At 34.5% G+C, this 25,137-nt stretch overlaps 2 protein-coding genes across 5 annotated transcripts in view; one reads left to right on the top strand and one right to left on the bottom strand.

Moving 5' to 3' along the window:
* The window catches only part of LOC109540469, an 82,657-nt gene extending 59,673 nt beyond the window's left edge, over positions 1 to 22,984 (top strand). The window contains exons 20-31 of one of the 4 annotated variants that reach the window (XR_007281719.1): positions 9,682 to 9,878; positions 10,694 to 10,788; positions 13,429 to 13,498; positions 18,455 to 18,514; positions 18,733 to 18,834; positions 19,211 to 19,282; positions 20,040 to 20,220; positions 20,334 to 20,455; positions 21,666 to 21,821; positions 21,905 to 22,042; positions 22,162 to 22,436; positions 22,747 to 22,984. Coding sequence is in view for 3 of the 4 variants with exons in the window: in XM_048667352.1 (XP_048523309.1) it covers positions 9,682 to 9,878; positions 10,694 to 10,788; positions 13,429 to 13,498; positions 18,455 to 18,514; positions 18,733 to 18,834; positions 19,211 to 19,282; positions 20,040 to 20,220; positions 20,334 to 20,455; positions 21,666 to 21,821; positions 21,905 to 22,042; positions 22,162 to 22,347 (1,379 nt within the window). In the remaining variant the exon portion in view is untranslated. Of the gene's footprint in view, positions 1 to 9,681; positions 9,879 to 10,693; positions 10,789 to 13,428; positions 13,499 to 17,840; positions 17,925 to 18,454; positions 18,515 to 18,732; positions 18,835 to 19,210; positions 19,283 to 20,039; positions 20,221 to 20,333; positions 20,456 to 21,665; positions 21,822 to 21,904; positions 22,043 to 22,161 lie in introns of those variants that run through there. The other 3 variants (XM_048667352.1, XM_048667353.1, XM_048667354.1) reach the window with 3 other exon arrangements.
* Positions 22,985 to 23,187: 203 nt separating this feature from the next.
* Positions 23,188 to 25,000, bottom strand: LOC109540472 (tubulin beta chain). Its single transcript, XM_019908878.2, has 2 exons — positions 24,840 to 25,000; positions 23,188 to 24,621 (listed from the first exon to the last, which is right to left on the bottom strand). The coding sequence occupies exons 1-2, from the start codon at positions 24,894 to 24,896 to the stop codon at positions 23,335 to 23,337; spliced, it is 1,344 nt and encodes a 447-aa protein (XP_019764437.1). The 5' UTR covers positions 24,897 to 25,000; the 3' UTR covers positions 23,188 to 23,334.
* Positions 25,001 to 25,137: the final 137 nt, after the last annotated feature.

Here is a 25,137-nt window from a genome sequence, read left to right as displayed (position 1 = left end):
ACTTCTTTTTAGAATCGGTCCAGTGCGTACGTAACTGTGCTTTTATGAATATCTAATTCAGCCGCTATTGTACCTACTCACTTTATGATATTTTATTGTCTTATTTTTACTTAACAGTAGTTTTTTTACTTGATGTTTGGGCAAGTTCAAGAGAAACGTACACAAAAAAGAATAACAATTTTAATTAGACTCCAAAATAATTCAGCATCCAATACAAAACAAAACCAATTCATTCCATTAATGGAATTGTCATGTTTCTTCGCTTTAATCGAACTTTTCTTGCAATCAGCAAGTTGTCGCCTGAACTTTGCGCTTTTGTGAATCGTCGACAAACTCGGTTAAGGTAAAGTTGTGATTTTACGGTTTCATTTCCAAGTTCCCAAAGTAGAACTTTATGTTTCAGATATATCTTTTTTAGTTAATATTATGTGTATTTTCCAAGAAACTACTTCAATTTAATTCATATGAACCGAAAAAATTCAAAATTTGAAATAAAAAGCTTGTAATGGAAAGGCGTATAAACCCAAAAGAAAATGATTTCCTCACTGTGACTGCACTACGACACCCTTATAGGCGTATTTTTCGCGTCTTCATCGATACCCACGTGGTTATTTCCTATACGGCTTATCTGTGTGTGCTTCGCAGAGATACGAACTTTATTTTCACGTTTTTCTTTAAATGACATTTTTTGCTCAACTCTATAAAGATTCAGTTTTACTACGTTATTAAACCTGTTTGCAAATATATGCTAATTTAGTTTTATGTAAATATTGGCATAAAACTGGAGTGCCAGTCGAGAGTGTTTTTTTTTCTGTTTTCTTCGTACTCTTCGGTTAAAACTTATTCAATACATGGTAGTATACGCATAGTATAATTGCTAGTATTGATCTAGTTGTCAGTAAAGATATAGGTTCAATCATCGCTTTCAGCTGAACCGTATCAGAGAAACACGTTTTAGCGTCGATAAAACTGTTCGGCTTCCTCTAACAGGGAAAACACAAAATAGCTTCTAAATCAAATAAATTCCGGAAAAACGGTCCTATTTATTTGCTTGGGGCTAAAAATAAATTTATTGTTTTACCGGTTTGTCAGTGAATTTAAGAGAGAGGAAGACAGAGGCAACCGTTTCGGTAATTTGTAAAGCTGACTTAATGAGATCACTTTAATACTAAACGAATGCCAGAGGTAAACTGGGATTGTTATTAATTGCAACCTTAATAACGCAATTTTGAGCGTTGTATTTGATCGTTCTGTTGTTGAAAATGGATTAATTTAAGCGCTAGTAATTGCTCTATTAATAGCCGGGTTTCGCACGTTTCTTACAAAAGATACGGCTAAGAGCTGAGCATAAACATGTTATTAATTACACTTAGATCCAATAGAGTAAAAGTAACCCTTAAGGAAATAATCGATATTTAAGAGATTTTTCTCTAACTCTTGCTTAATTATGATCTAGGTAATTTTGTACATTACGAGAGGGACACTATCTGAGCTTCAGCGTCAAAAATGAATACGAAAAAATGCTGACATCGCGTTTTTTAGCTTTAAAAGAAAATTGCAAGAGCATAGGAAAGTTAAATTTGAAATTTTAAATCATCATAAAGTAAAAGTAAAAATATCGAAAAAGTCACAACAGTATTATTGAAATAAGTACAGAAAAACTATTCCCGACAAAGAGAATGTAAATGCAAACAGTTACTTGGTAGAACCTCCGACAAGAATATAAGATACATTTTTCGATAAAAACAGCTATCCAATTGGAAATAATATTAAACATAAAATTTGGTCCTTTGCGGTCATTGCCGCAAATATTTGCGTAATTTTTGGTTGCGCCTTTTTAGTAACTTGTTAAATATTTCGCACAGGAACGTGATATCACATTTTTTAGTTCAATTTTCACTTTAACATCAGCACCAGAGTTTATAGAAGATCCCATCCAAAAAGTCAAAGAAGCCAACACTATAGCAAAATTTGGCAAATTAGAGCGCAATTTTCATCATTGGATTTCCTGGTACGAAAAGTGCTGCTTTTAAAGCGCTAGTTAGTCGATGTTCGAAACAAAAAGAGTCCAGCATCCGGCCATAAATGAGCAAAATCGTCATGACCCAAATTCGAAATGTTAGAGGTTAGCAGGTTACTCTGACCGCCCGAGCGTTGCACTCAAATGCGGATGCTGGATTTTCCAACTTCGACTGAATAAAAATCAGGGTTTTGTCCTAAAGGCATTGAAGAACCAAATCTGCATCAATTTTACTTCTGTTCTTCAACAAGAAACTTGCGTTGATGGATTAAAGTTTTTTCAAATCACTGCCATTGAGCAACTACATGCAATTCCCTACAGGAATAAGTTGCTGGAACAAATACGTCAAGACAAATATGCCCGTTGCGAACACCCGAGCTTAATGGCCTTAAAACCCAAGAAAAATATTCTTTTGTTCTATTCATCCCCCTCGACAATTTTTTCCGATGTTTTAAATACACAATGTATACTCGAAGCTTTGCGAACGGCTTTTCTGCTTGTCCAATAAAAAGCACCTAGAAAACAAACTTCTTCGCTGAATAGAAATGACACTAATTACGTGCTCGACAAGGATTCTGAAATGGAAAAATCTCCTAATAGTAAATCGTAATAATAAGCGGGGCAGGAACATGTATATGGCGTCTTCAGGTCGAAGCTGAATAAAGCAACGGATTCATGAATTTAATGGCAACGAACTGAGTTTTGAACGGTTTTTCATAATATAATGCAAACTGAATGTAGATTCATTAAGCTGGATTTTGCCTCGAGCATCAAATTCACATCAGTGAACGCAATTGAAACCGACCCTACAAGGGAAACAGATGTTTTTGGCTCGGTCTAAAATGGAAGGGAATTATTAATTTTCTAAAAAAGCGAAATTTATCTGCTGCAATATTAATTAGGAAGGGAAGTGAATTTTATCCAAAAATATACTTATGTAATTGGATCGATCTAAATGTACCCTGAAAGTGGCTAATTTGTAATTCTAATTACAACCGAAAGAATTGAAATTGATTAAATTCATTCGTGTTTGTGTGTGAAAGTAATTTTTATGAATATTGAAAAATACATTTTATTTAAATAAGAGCAACTTAAGGTGGATTCCCATGTAGACTTGAAAGCGCCGCATTCTCTCAAAGTACCGTTTTCTATTGTTTGTCTGTTTTCTCATGTATATGAAATTCTAACGCTTCACTTCTCATACGATTCGGATTGTCACCGAGCTTTGCCTGATAAATTGCGGATAAATTGCTCAAAGTAATTTGCGTATTTGCAGTCAAAATATTACCTTTTGATCATTATTGTTAAGTCGTTGCTTTGTAAATTATCCTATTTTCTTTTTCGTATTTATTTTTTATTGTTAAATGCTTTGCTGTACAGGTTTGGTCAAACTCGCTTTCGTCAACTAGATGCTTTTTTGGAATAAACGCCTTATTCCAGCCCATATTAAAGACCTAATATTGATACGTTCAAAAAATGAAAAAGTGCTCATTCTGGTTGTAAAACTTTGATTAGTTTCCGTTTTGTTAAAGCTTTGGAGTTTGACTCATTATCCAGTTATGTTGACGAGAAACAAAATATAATTTGTTCTTATCAAAATTGCAGACAAAAATTACAAATATCTGCTAGGAACGACTATTTTTGATCCAATTTTAGGACAGCCTGGTATATTAGTTGAAACTTCTGTTATTTTCCCAAAAATTTCTTTTGTTTCACCGGTTCCATTTCTGAAACTGTTTTTAATTTCCGCCTTAACGTTTCCCAGGCACGAGCGGCTTACATCCTCAGAGATATTTTGCTCGAAAGTTTAAACTTTTCTTTTTGTAAATATATTTCCTGTAGATTTAAGCATTTTATGGATTTCGCGAACTTTTAACATCCGTTATCTAATTCTGTTGATTCGATCCATCTGTTCTATTATTTCGTTTACTTGAGCAATGTGATGTTTTTCGGAACTATTAAAACCCTCGTTGCCAAAATCCAATAAACACCAATTCACACATCAGTAAAATCTAGATAAAAACATCTTTATTTGATGTTTACAGCATACCGATCAAGCGAGATGAGATGTTTTCTACTACTTGAACTAAACTTTATTTAAATATCTGCAAGCATTTAATATTTGCTTACTGCGTTCTGCGAGTGACGCGTGTCTGATAGTTCAATCTTCAAAATCGAAATGTTTCATTCAACACTAGAACGCTCTTTCGTTCCTGCGAATTTATTATGTTTGCCACTCAAAATACTAAACATTGGGGCTGCAGTTTGTATCGATTGAAAGACTTCCAATCATATTCTATATGTATTAATAATGATAAATCATTGGTATTTTAAGACTTCGGTTTAACGAAATCAATCCAATAGGGAATAGTTTTTTTTCAAAAAATTGTGTTTTTGCTGCTCCAAATTTGATACGTGCTTGAAGTAAATGCAGGTTTCGTTCGAACAGTGAACAAGCTTTTTAGTTAAAGAATTGGTCCTTCCAGCGGGACCAATTTAACGCACATGAAAATATTTTTTGGACAGTTTGGTAATGAATTTATTCTGAATAGTTGATGGTACCTTGACTAGACTGGTGGGGCTTTGAAAACTTCTAGAACTGAAAACTGATGGAGCATTTCCTCCAGCTGACCAATAATTTGCTCAAAAATATTCCTTTTATGTAAGTAGAGTCTAGATGTCCATCAAACGAATCATCTGCATCAACAAACTCCGGGTGCTTAAAGCTCGGAGTTCGCAGTATCCTCTTTTATTCCCTTTTAGTGCCGCTCCAAGAGTGGCAGCTTCTTAAAAACAGCCCTTGAGATTTAATAAATACGACTTCCAAGTAAACCGAACAGTGAAATTCGAACTGTAATGTAAGATTTCCCTCTTACCCTCTTCGTATAATAAACAGTTTGATGGCGCAATTTGCCAGATAGAAGGTTGTGACCCATTTTCCAAATGTTATAGGTTACCGGGTGACGCGGATTGGTCGAGCAATGCTCCCAGAATCCGGTCATTTCAATTTTCGAATAAATTTCTGGCTATTGCAGGAATGCATGTGATTTATATGCGCTCCCTCTTAAACGACCATATTATACTGGTGCGACAGCAATTATCCTCTGCAATGTTTCATTGTTATCGGTTTTTACACGGAGTGAAACCAAAGTGTTCCTATTGAATGAGATTCAGTTTTTATCTGTTGTTTTTGGCAAAGGTAGTTCATCATCAATTTCATTGAGAAACCGTTTATTTTTTTACTATCCTGAAATAGGTCGACTCAAATCTGCCATAAAGTAAAGCTTTTTATTTGGATGATTAACGGGTTTTCTTTTCAGGAATGTAGCCATTTACCATTTTTTTATGCACTGCTTTCAAACCGACGCGTCTTTCAAAGCCTAGATATATTATATATAACACAGAGATGTTTTTCACATTATGTGGTTTCGCTGTAAATAAATACACCGAAAACCCATTATCTATTTCATTTTTTGCTTGGCTTTATTAACTCGTGGATATTTCGTGTCTGTGCATTCTTTAAAAAAGATTATACGTTTTCGTGATCAACTGAAAGCTTATGATAAACCGAAAATGCATTAAAATTAACTCTAAATCAAATTTATTTCTGGGTTTCAGTCATTTATTGTCTCTATTTATCAATCAAAATACACTGAAACGTATTTTGATTGGTTAATGGAGACAATAAATGACTGAAACCCAGAAATGAATTTGATTTGGGATTGAAACACAGTCAGGAAAGTATATACAATTAAAATTAACTTTTAGCGTATTGCTAACATAAAATGTGGCTGAAATACCCAACCGAGTAGTATGACTTGCAAATTAAATTTGGTCCAAAATGAACACGATTTCAGGGAAATCGCGCCACTCTAATTCGGATTTATCCCTAAAGATTCGTGGATCGTCTTCAAAGCGTAATTGAACAATTAAAAAAATTTCCCGTCCGTATTTAGATAAATTAATGAAAAGATTTTCAATTCGAAAACCGTACAATGAAAATCTGACAATTAATCGGCTTATGGAATTAGTTAAGCAAATTGGCTAGAAACGTCTTGACGAAGTAAATTTTAAATGAATGCTTTGCATTTAATAAAAGCGTAATAGCATTGCGATGCTATAATGCGCTCTAAAGGCATCAGGATTGTATTTTCTGCAAAGTTTAAACAAGGAACTTTCAGCTCGGAGTCTCCGTGTTCAGCTACAGCATTTCGAAAATAGGTCAGAATTCAGAAGGCTTTTGCACTGATTCGTTTGCAAGTTTCTCATTCATGAAAAATAATTCCAAATTTGAAACTAGCGACTGCTCCCTCTTACTTTAGCTAGCGGGAAATAAATTTAATTTAACTTAATTGCTGTATAACATCAATTAAGCCACTCATTGGGGGCATTTGGATAATTTAGTAGGCATTCTGTAGCCTTGTAGGGCAAAACGGCCAAATAAGACGGGAAAGGGTTTAAAATTTCATCGAAGCTACACCCCGAAATGAAGGCAGGCATAAAAAAGTTAGTTAACACAAGAAATTTGCATCTAAACTCTTAAACGTCTATTCTATTGTTCAAACAAATGTTTTCTAGGAAGTCAGGAATAAATCAAACCGCACACGTGGGTCTTCTGTTTGCAGAATTTTACATTTTTATGCTCCGATGCAGCAAATACGCGGCTTCAAGTGTAGAAAACATAAGGAAAACTGGATGGTGCCTTCTGGACCAGAAAATGGGTCAAGTGTGCTTTCTCGTGAAGACTGTGTTCGCTCAGCGGACAGTTTTCAAGAATGTGTCGCAAAAATGCTTTCGTTTAGCTGCCATGTTAGCAACAGAGATATTTTGTTCGCACTCTAGGTACAAACATTTTCTATATTTGACAATAAATTCACTTCAATCAATAGAGGAGAATTGAGAATTTCCAAGTTTAGTTTTTCCAATGAGTTTCCAAAGCAAGGAAATATATGCTATCAATGCATGCAATCTATCAATCTTATTACATTTAGAATGTTGTCCCAAAACCGCGCAATTTATCACAAAACAGTCCTAGTTCAATTCGTAACCTCATTTCAATTCATTTCAATCATCAGAAATTATTGAATCTTATAGGTATAGCAGACTGATGCTGAAAAAAAAACACACAACTTCATTTTCAGGAATATCTGGATTCTAACAAACTTTTTAAATTGTTGGATATATGTTGGATTATAGGACAAAAATCATAAGCTTTTCCACAGCAATTCAGATATGTTTTTTCCCATCAGAAGAAATATTTAAAAATAAAAAGAAAATAGAATCTGATGAATGTGTATTGAGTTTACTCAAGATTCCAGATTAACCAAGTGAACAAGAAGCATCTGACCTATTTATATGCAATTATTTTCTGAAAACCCCCTTTATTTAATTTTGCCAATGGTTTCTTTGCCAAAATCGATAAAACATCGAAATCGTCTCCTTATATTTAGAATTGTATCTCAAAAACAGCCCAAGTTCACTTCGAAACTACATTTCACATTTTTCGTCAGTTTTCGTTGCTTGAAACAATTATTGGATCTCATATAGCAGGCTGATGAATAAGGAGAGAACACACCTAACAGTCTTCCTTTCCAGTCATCGACAATATGTAAAAAATTTCGATTGTTAGAAATTATTTAGAATCAAATCAGCAGATCAGATTTTTTGTCATCATGATCAGGTTTGTTTTTTTAGGTAAAAAAGTTTTAAAAGGAAATAAAATATAAAGTTGAATTGCATTCATTGTTTAAAAATCAAATTTTGTCGTCTTTATCTTTGTCTGAAGTTCACTCAAGATTTACAAGTCAAACAAGTGAACACGAAGCTAATGATCTATTTACATGCAATGAATTGTTTAAAAAGTCTTTTATTTAATTTTGCTAATGGTTTCTTTGCGAAAACCGATAAAACATCCCATTGTATGTTGTGGAAATTATGAAATTCATGTTGGCGTATGTATGATTCATGAAATTCACTATTTTAAATAAATGATTGATGTTCTTTTATTCGTTTATTTAATGGTGTAGAAGTTTTCCCAGTAAAACATTTATTACACTCACAAGGAATTTAATATAGGTATTACATTTTTTGCAATTTCAATTCCGTCATGAGGTTCTGGTGTTGCGAGTTTACTCCTACATGTATTTGGTGTTTTAAATATATTTTTAAATATTGAATTTTGGCCTTCTACATTTGGTTTGAAGTGGCAGAAATAAATGAAATATTTTCTTAAACTGATACCTTCTTGTTCCGCAAAAACACAATTTCAGCGTTGTCGCTTGCGTCAGTCGATACGAGTAGCACTGGAATTAATAATTTAAAAAAAAAATTCGAATTAAAAATCCTTGAGAATCTGGCCTGAAAACCGTTTTGTTTTTCTATGCATATTTAGCTTTTAATGACACTTTTTTTGCATTGCTTAGTATTGACTTATCAAAAGATTAAAGCGTAATTCAGAAGCTTTTCCCCAACTCAAACACATTTGATTCGAAAATGGGTTTTTTTCTTTTATTAAATCTCTTGACACATAAGGTCGCATCAACTAAATAACGCTAACACAAACCAAACGTTTCAAAATCGTTTTCAGGCCAAAAACGTTGGCCCGAAAAAACGTTTGTTGTCTCTATGGATCAAACGCACTTAATATTTTCGTGCAGATTTTCTTCGGACACCGTGTCGCAAAAACTTCCACAGTATAATAATGCGTAAAATGATCAGCTGGAGCTATTCGCACAACATTGAAATTCACAAAGGCGATTTCAAAACGTTTCTAAGCCAAGTACTGGCGAACAATTTCGATTCGATATACCTGATGATGGGTGCTCACGCTCCTAAAAGCAATGTGTTACCTCGGTAGTGCCACCGATTATGTTTCTTGTGCGACCATGGAATCATGGAACCCATAGCAGAAGACCAGGAGACGGAATATGAACTTGGTGAGTTGATAAAGTGAGACTTTACAAGTTACTTCATGGCATCTAGAAGAAGTACCATCGTGTAAAATCGGAAACCATCGGTATTATTTTTTGGGGGATTTTTTTGCAAAATGTGAAAATGCAAAAGTGCTTTGAAGCTAACATTTATTTCAAAGTTAATAGAGTTTAAAAAGTCTTAGTGCTGGTGCAGCGAGGGCTGGGAGTGGGTATATTTGAATTATCAATGTAAGCAACGCAATTGAAATTTATTTTCCACAATCCATAAAATATTAATTTAATTAATTTTACATAACAGCCAACAATGGCAATTTGCGCTCGTCTGAATGGGCAATTTCTGTTTAATATTGCATTGGGCATATGCGCTATGAAAAATGGCAGTTTTATAGAATAGGAATAGCACTTTTATTTTAGGCAACAATAACAGCCTTTGAATAAATTGGTCTTTTGAAGCTGTCGCAAACAATATTCAGAGAAACATTTTTGGGCTTCAGATATTCAGGATGCGAGTAAAGTTCCAAAAAACGCTTTTCAAAAAAGGTTGAACTGGATGACTTATTATTTGATTCAATAAATCCTTAAGGTGTATTTGAACTGTTTAAATATTGACATGCCGTAAGTTTTCGTTAACCTTTCACCTCTTTAGGACCATATTCTGTGTTTTGCTCAAAACGTCTATTAGGTGAAACTGAAAATATACTTCCAATAAACTGGGTATTTTCTTTGCAGATAAAGTGAAAAAAAAGTACGGAAATCTGGGTCATACCATTCTCATGGTGCAATTGGAGCGCGATTCAGGAGGATTGGGTCTAAGTCTGGCTGGACACCGAGATCGAAGCTGTATGGCTGTTTTTGTCTGCGGATTGAACCCGAATGGAGCCGCTTTCAAAACAGGATCTGTAGAGATCGGCGACGAAATTTTGGAAGTAAGTAAGGAAAGCTATTGCAATGGGAAAAATTTGTCTAGTGGCTACATTAGAGATTATTCATTAGATCGATCAGGAATTCCGAAATATTCAGCAGTAGATGTCACCATACCTCGAATTTGAAACACTMTGTATAAAATTATCTGTCTGATTTACAGAATTTATTCGAAGTTAGACTCGCCCTGGATTGCAGCTGCTTTAATAACCAGAAAATTTTGGAAATTGTTCACAATTAACTCAGACAATATTCTTATTTAAACCACAAGTTTACTAAACATTTTGCTTTTCTGCACCCAATATTAAAGTGATAGGTGGAGAGATTTAAAGCAAAATTAGCTCTTTTCGCTCATCATTGTTTATAAGAGCATAAATAAAAATTTCTGAAATATTTAAGAGTTTCCCAAGATAAATTAGCGATTGAGCGTGGGAAGATAAACCAAACTAAAGAATCGACACTATTTTTAGGCACCGCAAAAGCCAGTCTAAAAGGTACGGGCGAAAACTGATTCCGCAACTCCAAATCCACAGCTTTTAAAAGTGAAATCCGACTGATTAGGTTGTAATTTTATAATTGTTACTCAAACTCCAAGTCGCGCAGCTGATAATTGAATGTTTTTATTTACTTATTATTTCCGTATGCGACGAAGCGATTTATAATGTTTCGAAACAGTATCGCGCGAACGGGACACCTTTAGTTGGTTGGCTTTTTCACCTGAGATGTTCGCTCGAAGTGTGCAAAATATGACTTGAAATTTATGAATTTTCTTCTCAGTTGTGTCAAAGAAAGGTTAGTATCATTTATTCTTGATTTCTAGGTCAATGGTGTTGTGCTACACGGTCGATGTCATCTGAACGCTTCTGCGATTATTAAAGGTCTAACAGGACCTGTTTTTAAAGTCATTATTTTAAGGTAACGTACCAATTTTTCGCTAGTAGACTTTATATTGCCTTGCTGGTTTTATCTATTAATAACATGGTGCGTATTTGATCGAAATTCTGTAAATATTCCAGCTTCAACTGCTAGAACTAAACTTGATTAGGACGCCACGTAAAGATCAATATTTTCCTATCAAATTTATTAGAATTTAATTATCAGGATTAGTCGATAAATCCTGATAGTAGTCCACTTCTACATCTGATATTCACTTGTGAAGTAAGCAAAAATAATAAGTTAGTTTCGCTTGCCAACGCGCCTTTCAAAAAACTACTGAACTCATTAGAAAAAGAAAAGTATTTAGATGAATTCTGAAATGCAACCCCTTAATCCAGTACCAAGTTCCGTCAGGTTTTAACACTGCTATTCCCAGGAGTTGATGTAAAATTTCCTGGAAGGTTGGATGTAAGTGAACTCGTTAAGAATTCTTGGTTCCTGGTTTTATTTGACTTTATTCTGAAGCTTTCTACTTATTTTTAATATTTATTTTCAAGAACTAATTTTGTGAAAGCAATTCCGACTTTTCAATAACAAGAAAATTGTTAGAAAAAGAATAATATTTTATTTTAAAAAAAACAACATTAAAATATACGTTATCGGCTACACATTCTGCCAAATCTTTGTTAAAAATTATTTTTTAATATTGTTCTCACCCAATTTTATTTAATTAAATAAGCTTTACACTCCAATTTTTCGTTATATAATCTCATTAAGATCTCCTCTAACTTTCTACTTTTTCTATTAACATCCAATAACATTAATTAAGCATAAAATGAAACTTTTCCAACTCCAACTTGAGTTTATTTTCAATTTAAAGTCTATTTTTCTTTTATAAACTCTTTGAAATTCTCATAAACCTTAAATTTGGCCTTAAAATTTTAATAGAGCGGCGAGCTGCAATAATAATTAATTTTTCTTTTAATAAATGTGTCACCCTCAGGAGAGACCAATTACTAAGGTGAGGTGCTGTAACCCAACCCTTTAAATGTTTGGAAATTTTTGTTTTTGGTTATTTTTCCAGTCCTTATTTCATTGCCTGGATTGGTAATTGTTTCTTATTATTCTTCTTCCAGATACGCCCTTTTGATCAATTGATTAGCCCAGAATTAATTGTGCACGTCAAGAAATTCGAAAATTCGCAAATTTGTAGCACTATTCATACTCACTAGACCAGATTGTAAAAAACCAAGTAATCATACTTTAGTAAGAATACTAAACGTTAGAAGTCTTGAATATGAATACATTTTAGGGCCTTAATTGTTCTCAAGCAAAAATTCACTTTTTAATTTCAAGACTTTTATAAATTAGACCGTAAACTGATCTCGTCATTTTAATGCTGTGTTTGCTTTTCTTATTGTTTTTCCAAAGCTGCCATATATGAAAGCAGAAACCTCAGAAATCACTCATTTTCAAGCAATCGCTACAAACAATGATTGCGCCACAACATAACTTTAATCAGTCTGAAATGATCCTAAGATAATCCGGAGATAATCTCTAATGCAGTAAACACCAGATAATTAAAACCCGTGGAGATTTTATGAAAACGTGCCCAGACTTACTTAGCAAGAAAATTACGAAAATCTCCATATTTATACAAGGTGTTCCTCAAATAAGTGGGCGATTTTTTAATTGAATTTAACAATCGGTGGATTTACAGCACGCCCTTCGAAAAATATTCGCTTTTTGCAAAATCTCAAATCTTTTTATACTTAATATACAACTTTTATATAAAAGTACTCAACTGAAAATCCTTTACACAAAAACAAATAAACCACCAAAAAAGTCTAGTAGGCAATAACAACTAGTCGAAAAACTTCAAGTATAAGTAAGCAATATGCAGAAGAATGAAAACATGAAATAATAATGAATAGAAAAATGAACGCATATTAATCAAACGCCTACTAGAATAGATAGAAATTTGCTCTTACAGGAGTCTAAAACCATTTTCAAATTGTTTTCACCGGTTATTAAAATATTTTTTCTGTTTTTTGTTAATCCCTTCCAACCTTAATAAAAAATATTTTCAATTTCTTTGTAAATTCTTAATTATGTATCTTCTTTCTCTATCAATTTATTTCTTCTTCTTCTATGATTGAACTGGCAACGCTGAAAATTGTCATCGGTCATTTGATTAACCAGATGGGTTTGTTTACTTTTTATGTTTTATTTCCGACTTTGATGCATGTTTTTTTAAAACGCTGTTTTCTGTAGTATTTTCCTTTATATTTGAATTTCAATTTGGAGGGTTTGCGCTCAAGTGTCGCGTTTATTTGACTGAATTTTGCGCGATTTTTCATTGCAATTAGAGGTCTGTGAAAGATCCGGGAACCTCAGCACAGTCAAAGTTCAAATATTTTAACATAATATACATTTCTTTTTTTGAGAACGAGTAGTCGTGTTACTCTAGTGTGTCGTTGGTTTTGTGCGGCAGGTTTTTTCCCCATCCAGTTAATATAATTGATAACAATTACCTGGTATTATTCGTAATGATGTTAGTTGCTTCTGTGGGTTAATCAATGCTCACCCTTGTTTGTCGTCGCCAATTGTTTGCATTTCGGTACTAGTTTTCAGCTTTTTTCTTTGATTTCCTGTTCTATTTTAGTTTTTGTTTTTTAGGCGAAAAGCTGCCGTCGATGATATTGCCGTTAAACCAATCACTCAGTTTCCAGTTTCACTTGCAGAAGAGGTAAGTTGTTTTTTGTCAATTTGTTGCTACACGCCACGATGTTGGTAGTTGAATTTCAAAATTTTCGGAGAAATCTGATTTTTATGTCTTCCTTTAGAGGATTAGAGGATTTTTCTTCGACTTATACTCATTATTTTGCCACAAATATCAATCCATGTCCATACGACGGTTGAGGGATCTTCGGGCCAATTCCATAAAGTTTTCTATTTACTTTTAAGTCTTATTCTTTGGACTTATTTGCTTTAGGAAGTTAATTTGGCTGGTTTATTTTTCCTTTTCCGTTTGGCAAAATCCTGGCACTCTGCTTTAGCAATGTGTACTTTAAAACCAAAATTCTCAGGTTTTATGGATATTTTAAGATACCGACTCCATATGTGAAGTTTGCTCCTTATACAGGGTGATTCAAAATTGGCGTCATTCCTTTTAAGGGGGGATAAGGAGACTACCTTGGGAAGTACCAGAAAAATATTGAAATTTTTTTTTCGAAAATTTCTAGAAGATATTAACAGTTGAAGATCGAATTTCAACAGTTGAACCATAAAGGTTCAACTGTTTTCCCAAATACACAGCTGTGTGTATGAGTAATATATTTATAAAATGAAAATTAATAAAACATTCGTTTTCGCTTTTGAATGGTTGGTGATTGGTTCATTTTGTGATTGAAAACTTATATAAAATATATATTTTTATATAATTAAAACTTCTTATGACTGTCGTTATCATTATGAGTATATTAAAAGAAGAATAGGAAATGGTTTATCCTGAATTTGTTCAATGTAGCGAAAGTAGGAATTCGGTAAAAATGTTTTCAATTTAATTTTTCCGAAAATTGAGAAAGAAAATCCAGAGACGCCGCTTTAAAGTGATCCTTGTTTGAAGTGCGCTCGAAATTTCTTACTGTTTTTTCAGAACAGTTTTTCATTGCTTTCAGATTTTCGTGTTTTTTTCGCTGCATTCATAGTTTCCTCTGTTTTTAAATCGCTTGCAAACTAAATACCTTGTGATTAATTTTTACACCGAAATAAAGACATTGGTTCTTTTGCCATTGAATTGGTATACTTCTGTATTCTTTTATTTTTCCGAGTTTTGTATTGACGTTGAAAATATGAAAATGTTTAAAATTGACTCTCAACTTCTTGCTTGCTAAAGCTCCTCACCTAGTTCAACGCAGTACGAATCCAAGCTTCATTTTCGATAATTATGTCTAGTAGAATTTGTTTCTCATTCCCTGCTTGAAAATGTTAAGTTATTTATTAATTCGTCTATTTTTATATTATTTATTCGTTCTTAATGGTTCTTTTGTGTGATATGTTGCAATTTTACGTAAGATGAGCAAAGCTTCATTTCGCTTCACAAACTTCGAAGCACCCACGGAAATAATGTTCTTAGAGCTTTTGCAGCGGTAATTTTAATTTGTATAAAACTTTTTGGATCTCAAACGGCTGGCGGGAAATGTTCCAAATAAAGTTTTCCTTGCTCGTTGCTTGTCTGATGGAAGTTTTCTTCCAAACTAAGTCAAATGTTCTGCGTATAATCGTCACAATACGAGCTTTTGGCATACCTCCACAATTTTCTTTCACAGAATTATAGAAAAATATTAATTACTGTATTTTTCATGAAACACTTTTGATCCAATTATTTCGAAAATCGCACATTTTTCTTACTTTCGGATTGAACGCTTTTTCTTGCTTTTAAAGTAATACATTGCATGTTTTGGTCCGATTGAAATGTTCAGCTGCTCTGCTTGCTTCTGCATTAGAACTAGTGATTTTGTTTGGTTTTTTACGTAAAGTTGCTGCTAAAAATCGCGTGTGTTTCAGTTTATTCTGTTACTAACTTTCAAGCTTAAAAAAAATGGGAATAAACTCTCAATTGCAGAATATCAACACTCTTATTCAACTTTATCTCACATCTCTAACACTCAAATCTAGTACCAGTTTATCTACGGCAAATCACGCGGTATCCACTTCTTGCTAAAAAAGTTAATAAACACCTTTTACAACATATCTTTGTTTCATTAAAACCCTATTTATACTTCTAAGCATTCGAATAAACACACTCGATAAAACACGGAATACCCGTGATAATGCTAATTTGTTGAACATACTGTAAAATGTAAAACACACATACACATCATATTAAAATACAATCCCGTGTCTATAAAGAACGACAAATTACCATGAAGGTTTCCTTTATAGTGCATTAAGTCAAACTCAAGCGGTTGTAACTGTTTGCCAAATTTTACATCTCCAACAATACATGTAACTAGCAAATGTGTCGATTAGATTTTTTTTCCTGACGTTTGTAAGCACGAGTGACTTACATCCTCAGGGTTATTTTGCTCGAAATCTTACGCTGTTCATAGCCACCACCTCTGAAGATGCAAATCACTTGTGCTTGCGAAACGTCAGGAAGAAAATTTCCAGAGTAAGATTTCGAGCAAAACGCCTCTAAGGATGCCGTTCGTGCTGACGAAAAGCCAGGAAATTAGTTCTTTTCGGCCAGTAGAGTTTCAATTTTTTTGTTGGCTATATTGAGTTACAATCGCCTTATCACTAAGACTGCATTTCAGCCAGACGCAATTCAGCATCTTAGTGTCTATTGTTTAAGATTGTTTTCCTTAACATGCAAGCCCAAGATTATAGTCATTCTCATCCTGTACTCGCTTCAATAAAGTCGTTTTTTTTAAAACACGTTTGTTCGAGACCACATAGTAACTATTGCTATTTATTTATAGTATTTCACATTTATATTGCCGCCTGGTATGTTTCAATAGGTTCAAGAACACATGCACGGTATTTTTTTTCAATGTGCATCCGCGCAAACAACACAATTTTAATCACACCCTCAATTTATTTACACAGCATTCAATAATATAAACAGAATTAACGGCTTGTTACGTTCCTAAATCGCTCAAGCCGGATTAGAATAACCAAGCAGGCCAATTTAAATCTTCGGGCTTTTAACACAGCAAAACTGACAAAAATATATAAGCTTTCCGGATCCATTGCTCGGATTTTTCCTTTCGGCAGGCTTGCTATATCCGGTTGATAAAACTAAATCGGGAAGGAGGATATGAATGAATGAAATTATTAATATTTTGCTATGATGGGATGTTTGGGAAAAGAAAATATTGAACGTTATATTGATGCCGGCTTGCGACAGGCAAACGAGTGGCGAGATCAAGAAACGTAGAAAAATTTTGAATCACTTTGATTTATTTAAAGCCATTCGTGAAGAACTTATCGAAAATAAAGGAAATCGGCAGATTAAAACCGCAAATGCACAGTGCAAATGCGATTATTTAAGTAATTTGCCATAACATAAGGAACTGGCGAATATATCAGTTCACTTTTGGAACAGACAAAAGAAACTCATTTGTATTAATTATATTTAATGATTGAGATAAGGAACTTATGGATGACTTAGTGTGGTGTTATGGAAATTTTAAGCACCATGCCAGCGAGACAAAACCCTCTAGCATTGACAACAAATTGAAGCGTCGTGTAATAGTAGTAAATAAATGGTGATTTGATGACCTTTTAGTGACGGAAATTCTGCTTATCGATTGTTAATTATACCCTTCCACTCGGCTTCTACCAGTTTAGGTAAATTGTGAAGTAGTAGGGGAATAAGTACGAAGTTGAATCACTTATTCATATGGTACTAATAACCAATAATAGATAGAATATTGTTATTGGGTCCTTTCTTTTAAGAGTCCGCCGGGTCGAATCGAACGTGTTCATCCTGTAGTCTCGTTTCCTTATCTACCTAGATTGGATAATTACAAATAATGTAATGAAGGTCGACGAGCGAGTAGTGCAAACTACTTCTGTTAAACTTTTCGTCGGTACGAATTTTTGAAATTTCTCGCGGGAAATCCTCAACTTGTTTATTATATTGGTGCTAGTGTGGTTTTCTCATGTGAGCTTTTCCATGTTTACAATCAACTGTTAATTATGTTCTGAAAGTATTTTATTGGCTTGTCGTATGTGTTTCAAAATTGCTTACAGTATAGTTTTAAATTGCGTACCTGTTAAGTAATTTAAATAGTACACGTTTTACGTTGGCTTTATTAGTTCTACCTTCCACTTTCGTGAGGTTCCATGTGAACACCCCAATATTCGCTCTTGTGTATCACATAGTGTTAGACGTCTGGCAATATGATTTGGCGATGATTTAAGTGTCTGAGTGATGGTTTAGCTGAATGCACTAGACAAGCAATAATGTGTGAAAAACTAATCAATTTTCCGCTGGCAAAATGTTTCGAATGCTCTCCTAAGTCCCTGCCAATGGCCATGCAGGCCACCTTTGCTTGTTTAAATGTGTATTTGTTTTTAAGGTTGCTTAAAAAGTTATTAATGGTCCAATATAAGAAATGATGTCAAAATTATATTACATTGTTCGGGTTAAAAGAATACTGGAGATATTTCTACTGTCGAAACGAACGAGACAGGCACAATTGAAGGCAAGTTCATCTTTTTATAATTTTTATTATGGAAATACTTTCAATAAATAAATCATATCGGATGTAGAACCCATTAACTACCATATCAAATTTTCTATTAAGACTTTTGGATTTAATGCATTATATTTGATTTTTATGCAAGTCCCGTCTCCCCCAAGCTCGCTAACTACTAAAACTCGACTTTATATCCCCAGATGCAAAATTGCATAAATTTACAGTAAATTATCTTTTATCTGGATCAGCCTTAAAAGTTTAAACAATAAAACCCATTTATTTCAAGTCAGAACATTATAATTTGGCGAATTATATAACTGATGTCATAGTTCTTATGGCAATACCTGATGAATTGCCGACAAAAACCTTCGCTTGAACCAAATTATGTCTATAGTTACTTGATAATGATGCATTCAAAGTCGAATTTATTTCTGTCATTTCAATGCTTACTCAATTAAGTTGAGTTATAATGGTGTTTCTATCATTTTTTTCAGATATCAGAAGAACATTTCAGTGCCACCTATCCAAATGTCCGAACATTGGCTATTAAAAAGGTGGGTGTTTGCAAATTCGTACATTGTCTAAGTACGGATTTTAGTTATTTTACTTGTAATGAACAGTTTTGTTTTTACATAATATTTAAAAGTTGGCAAGCGTTGTTATTCAAACTTGCAGATGTTTTAACATAGAATTTAACGCAAATTCTAATTGTGTTTATTATTTAGCAGTAATTTTTTCTTTTTGGTTAATTATTGTATTATTTGTGGAGCAGACAAGTCCGAGTTTGGGTATTATGATAATAGAAGGCAAACATGCCGAAGTTGGACAAGGCATATTCATATCAGATATTCAACGAGGCAGCGCTGCAGAAGAGGTATGCGATATTTTAGTGCAAAGCCGACAATCATCCATTCAAAATCCAATTTAAACCATCCATATGAGCTGGATCATTAAAGCACCCCGCTTGAACGTTACGAGTTTCCGCCTTATCTTATTAGCTGGGAAATTTATAATTTAGTTATGTGCACCATATTGTAGCAACCAAATTATTTTTAAAAGTTTATTTGTTGATTCTTCTTGCATGTTTGATGGGAAACCCGGTTTTATCAAGTACAAATGCACAGTAGCAAAACGTCTCTTGTTGGACAGAGGTACATGGCATGCCAGTAGCATAGTAGCTTTAGTTCTAGTTGTAGTTGTTTTGTAATGGTTTTATTTTTGTTTGCCTCAATGTGTTCTTTGTTTTGAAGGCTGGCCTTGAAATTGGAGAAATGATCCTGGCGGTCAATAAAGACTCTCTAGTGGGCTCCAGCTATGATACGGTAAGTTTTGTTACTTTTGCAAATATTGTAAAGCCAGCTAACAATATTCCTTTTGAACACTGTATGAGTTTTTGAGAGTAGTGTCTTCATATCTATTTTTCTTCCGATAAATTCCCCTTAATATATTTATCTAAATTGTTATTTGTGTTATACCCATATGTTTAATAGCATTCAAGAAATTCTCTAACAGTAAAAAGTCGCATAAAAATTCAGGAAAAGTTGCAATAACAACTAGCTATCCCAAACTAGATGAAAACTTGATGACTTTCCAAACAGAAAAATAACGAGAAACATTATCGATTTTTAGCTTTTTGGCCTTTTTCTTATGCTGATTAATTAAGCGGGTTACACCGCTTAAATGCCTAATGAGGCCCTGTAAACTTCTCTTTACTCATTGAGAGTCAGTGAATAGATGATTTCACGAATCGCCCCGCTTTAATGTGTAAACCAATAAGCGAACCCCCTTCATCATTAATTTATTAGTGTTAAACGAAATCTAGAGATAAAGAGATAAGCAGAATAATTAAATGAATGCGCGCAACGATCAAATTTGTTGCTCTCGGGAAGCTGTAGACGTGCGGGAGCTTAACCTGTTGGATTTTGTAGCATTTCGATTGCGTGTCGACCAACCAAGATGTGTCCTAATGGTACTGTAACTGGACGAGCGTGTATTTTTCCCGAATAGTGGCTGTTTTCCTCCTTTTCTATTCAAAGCGCATTTGCAAAGAAAATGTTTAAATTTCCTGTTTGTTTCCAGGCTGCAAACTTGCTTAAAAGAACCGAAGGGCTCGTGACATTAGTCGTCTCAAAGCCTGGCAAAAAAGACCAAGCTCGAGCCGTCACCCCCACGCCTCCATCGCAACCAAATGCTGAAGACGTGGGAAAGGCCACTTTGAAAACTCCTACAACGCCTTCTAGGCCTACTACACCTGTACCTGGTAAGTTAGGACTTACTCTTGATTATGATTTGGCAAATATGCGTAAGGTACAAGTAAAACGTTGAAAATCGATTATTCTATTGTAAATTAAAGCGAAATAATTCTCTATTTAGAACCTCCAGCGGATCCCTTATCCTGTTCGATAGTCCCAGGGAGAGATACTGTGATTGAAATAAATACCAACGATGAGGCCCTTGGTATTTCGTTCATTGGGGGAAAAGACACCGTTATAAATGTAAGTGTTCAAAGTTTCAAACAATTGGGAGGAACTGTAGGTCCCTTGGCAAAGTCCAAAGGGTAAAAAATGTGTCATTTACCGTCTAGGAGATTAAGAGTGGTCTAGTCAAGATTATTCAGTTTTTGTGTACAGGGTGATTCACACTTGACGCCCAAGGTCTACTGTGCCAAAACGAAAACTGATAATTAAATTCCAAATCTAGGGTCTCAAATGTGACGCTCTAAGGTAGAGTTTCAGCGAAAACAAAAAAATTTAATAAATTAAAAAATGCCGTTAATAACGTCATCGAAAACTTCTTCCCAGAGACATACCAATATTTTTTCACACCTAGGTAGCCCGTAGAATTTCAATTAATTTTTATTTCTAAAAAAATTGTCTACCTATTTTGGCTTAAGTGGATATTTTTTTGTAATAATTGCATAATAATTTTGGCTTAATTGGAATGCTAATAAGCCTTCAAATTGGAAAAAAATGACGAGTCTAATAAATCACACAAACAGGTTTTAAATCAAGTATTTCATTAAAAAAAGTGACAATTATAAAACCCATATCTAATTGTGAAATGTAATTTAATTTGCAAATATCATTGGAAAAAATTATGTAATAAAAAAAAGAATAAGTCCGGATTAAAAATAATTTGAAAAGTAAGTAGTGATCTACACTTGCTGAAGGAGTTCTATTTCTCTCACTTATTCTTTTTTTGTTTTATTGCATAATTTTTTCCAATTATATTTGCAAATTAAATTACATTCCACATTTAGTTATGGGTTCCATGATTGTCAATTCTTGTTCAATGAAAGACTTTATTTAAATCCTGTTTGTGTGATTTATTGGACACGTCATTTTTTTCCAATTTAAAGGCTTCTTAGTATTCCAATGAAGCCAAATATATTATCCAATTATTATCAAAAAACTATCCAATTAAGCCAAAATAGGTAGAGAATTTTTTTTAAATACCTAGATGGGGAAAAATATTGGTATATTTCTGGGAAAAATATGTCGATTTTCTCTAAAAGTGTGTCTTAGGAAAGGATCACCCTGTACATTTTTCAAACGTTTCTCTGCTAGAATTTTTCAAGAACCTGTCTTAGAGAATAAGAGGGGGTTTCAAGTTCACTCCCAAAACCCGCTATCCGAACATACCAACTTCAGGTTTTATTCTGCTCGCAATATTTTAATGATCTAAACTTGTTTTATCACATTATAGAATGCCATTATTCTGACGGAAATTTATCAAGGCGGGGCCGCAGATAAGGATGGCCGGCTGCAAGAGGGCGACCAAATTGTTGAAGTCAATGGAACTTCTCTTAGGGAAAGTACAAACACAACTGCATCTCAAGCTTTGAGACAAACACTGCCAAAGGTAGTACGTTTTAAGATGTTTCAAGTTTTAATTGACTATTCAAGACACTGTCGATAATAAAGTAAAATTTCCTGATGTTCCAGATGAAAATCATTGTATTTCGACCAACCAATGTAGAATATTCTCCGATGGAAGTGGAGTTAGTTAAGAAACCTGGAAAAGGACTCGGATTAAGTATTAATGGAAAGAAATCGGGGAAAGGTGTCTACATTGCTGATATTGTAAGTAATTGCGCCAGTTTGCAGAAAACTTTACTTTGAGAAACCCTGTTTCGGGATTTATCAAAAACGCAATAATTTAGTTAGTTAGTAAAGTTAGTAAAAACTAACTGTTTGCGCAGGTACCCGGAACGCCAGCAGAACTAGATGGTAGAATAGCAAAAGGCGACATTTTAATAGCCGTCAATGGGCAAAATGTGGAGAATGTGACGAGCGGAGAAGCAGGGGCCATATTAAAGACTGCGATGGGTAAAGTTTCGTTGAAACTGCATAGATATAAGCCAAGTACAAGTAATCAACAACCTTAACTAGGCGATTAGTTCTCTTAGAAATCGTAGTTCCAAATAATGTTTCCTTATTACGGCAAGTCGTCGTCTTCAGCTTGTATGGAAAAATGGTAAGATTTTAGAATTACTACATGCCACTATGACTGATTACCTATTACTGTTACTGATGAGAAACTAACTTTAACGTTTCAGTTGTGGAACGAATATTATGATTGCTTTATTTTCCCCTAACTAGAGACTTTAAATAGCCTATTCATTGTCGAATATATTTAATTAGGTACTATGTAATGAGCAATTTAAAAATTTCTAAAGTGTTGTTTTTAATATATCGTTGTTAGTTATGCTACGAGCTAAATGTTATTAGTTAATAACCTGTGAGTTATTCATGATCAAGTAGTTATAGTAAGGCTGCTCTTTTAGAGTCTCGATTGAGCCGATCCATCAGCCACACCTATTTTCATAAGGCAACAAGACACACCATTTTAATTAACGTTCAGCAATCGACACCTTAAGGAGACAGCCTCTGATAAGTCGCAGATCATCAATTATTTTAAAGCAAGTGTGATATTCATGTCCTGTACGCCGAAGCGTTACGAAATTAGCCCCTTCTGTAGAAGAATGCCTCGAGGGGGTATAGAATTAAAGAAATATTACGAAATGCTTTTTTATATTGTTTTTAATCTGCTAACCGTGGTTGAATGTTGATAGTTACTAGAAGCGAATGTGTAACAGCAACTTTTTTCCAATACTAAATAGCGTAATTTTTAATTAGTTCAGGAAGGAAACACTTTGAAGGAGTTACATGTTAATTTTGAGGTAACCCCACAATAAACATGCACTCAAAAAATGAGACACATCACATTAATACAGTAAAGTATTTAATACATCGAAAACTTGGGCAGGTGCTTGACATGTTGCAATGTTTAAATATGTCAGGCAGAATACAAACGTATACTTGAAGATTTAATCAACAGCGAGTCTTAAGTATAAAAGCGAAGTGTGTTACTTCTAATTTTCTCCCTCATCGGCCTCCTCTTCCTCATCGAACTCGCCTTCCTCCTCAGCAGTCGCGTCTTGGTATTGCTGATATTCAGAAACTAAGTCATTCATGTTGCTTTCGGCTTCAGTAAATTCCATTTCGTCCATTCCCTCGCCTGTGTACCAGTGCAAAAATGCCTTCCTCCTAAACATGGCTGTGAACTGCTCTGAGATCCTCTTGAAAAGTTCTTGAATACAAGTGGAGTTACCGATGAAAGTTGAGGACATCTTGAGGCCTCTTGGAGGGATATCACACACAGCAGTTTTCACATTATTGGGGATCCATTCTACGAAATAGCTGCTGTTCTTGTTCTGGATGTTCAGCATTTGTTCATCGACTTCTTTCATGGACATTCGCCCTCTAAATATGGCAGCAACGGTTAAATATCGTCCGTGACGGGGATCGCAAGCTGCCATCATGTTTTTGGCGTCGAACATCTGAAGAACCAGTTCGGGAACTGTGAGGGCGCGATACTGTTGACTACCTCTGGATGTTAAAGGTGCAAAGCCAGGCATAAAGAAGTGCAGGCGAGGAAATGGAACCATGTTTACAGCAAGTTTTCGTAGGTCTGAGTTGAGTTGACCGGGAAATCTTAGACAAGTGGTTACGCCGGACATTGTGGCCGAAACTAAATGGTTCAAGTCGCCGTACGTTGGAGTGGTTAGTTTCAGGGTTCTAAAGCAAATATCATACAAAGCCTCATTATCGATACAGTAGGTTTCGTCGGTGTTTTCCACCAGTTGGTGAACGGACAGTGTTGCGTTGTAGGGCTCGACCACAGTATCTGATACTTTCGGGGACGGTACTACCGAGAACGTGTTCATAATCCTATCCGGATATTCTTCACGGATTTTCGAAATTAGCAGAGTACCTAATCCCGATCCAGTCCCACCGCCTAGCGAGTGCGTTAGCTGGAAGCCCTGCATGCAATCACATCCTTCAGCTTCTTTCCTAACCACATCTAATACTGAATCGACTAGTTCGGCGCCTTCTGTGTAGTGGCCTTTGGCCCAGTTATTTCCTGCTCCGCTTTGTCCAAAGACAAAGTTGTCTGGCCGGAAAATTTGTCCGAATGGACCAGAACGGACGGAGTCCATGGTGCCAGGCTCGAGATCAACGAGCACGGCTCGGGGCACATACTTCCCACCGGTAGCTTCATTATAATAAACGTTTATTCTTTCTAGCTGTAAGTCCGAATCCCCGTGATAGGTTCCAGTGGGATCAATGCCGTGCTCATCGGAAATAACTTCCCAGAACTGAAATAAATTCAATTTCACCACTCATTTGTCAATTTATTTAAAAAAATATAATATTATTATTGAATTTTTTATTATTTAAAAGTTAACGAAAGAAAAATTACTCTAATTGTCCTTTCAAATAATCACTCATTTACTAGTGCCAATAAAATTATAATCTTTATGATACAAATCAAACTGTTCAGAATATGATCGCACATTTGAATTTATCTACTTACTTTTGCGCCAATTTGGTTACCGCATTGTCCAGCTTGTATGTGCACTATTTCTCGCATTTTGATCTTATTTTATCTAATTTTTATGAAACAAATACCAAAACTATGGTAAACGTTTACGTTAGTTACCGCGTGCGATGTTGTTTTAACGCCTGCTTTTCGGATATCAAAAAACCGCCAAAAATCTGCCACTTGTACCAACATTGAGAAAATTTGCAACCATTCGATTTACAGATTATTTATGACGTGTTTCTTGTCATATGGTGTCAGGTTTTTTCAATATTTTCAGTTAATAATTATT

This window comes from Dendroctonus ponderosae, unplaced genomic scaffold, assembly GCF_020466585.1.
Source record: "Dendroctonus ponderosae isolate FM_Combo_2020 unplaced genomic scaffold, Dpon_F_20191213v2 Dpon_F_20191213_6, whole genome shotgun sequence".
NCBI lineage: Eukaryota > Metazoa > Arthropoda > Insecta > Coleoptera > Curculionidae > Dendroctonus > Dendroctonus ponderosae.
This window is presented reverse-complemented; position numbering and strand designations above follow the sequence as displayed.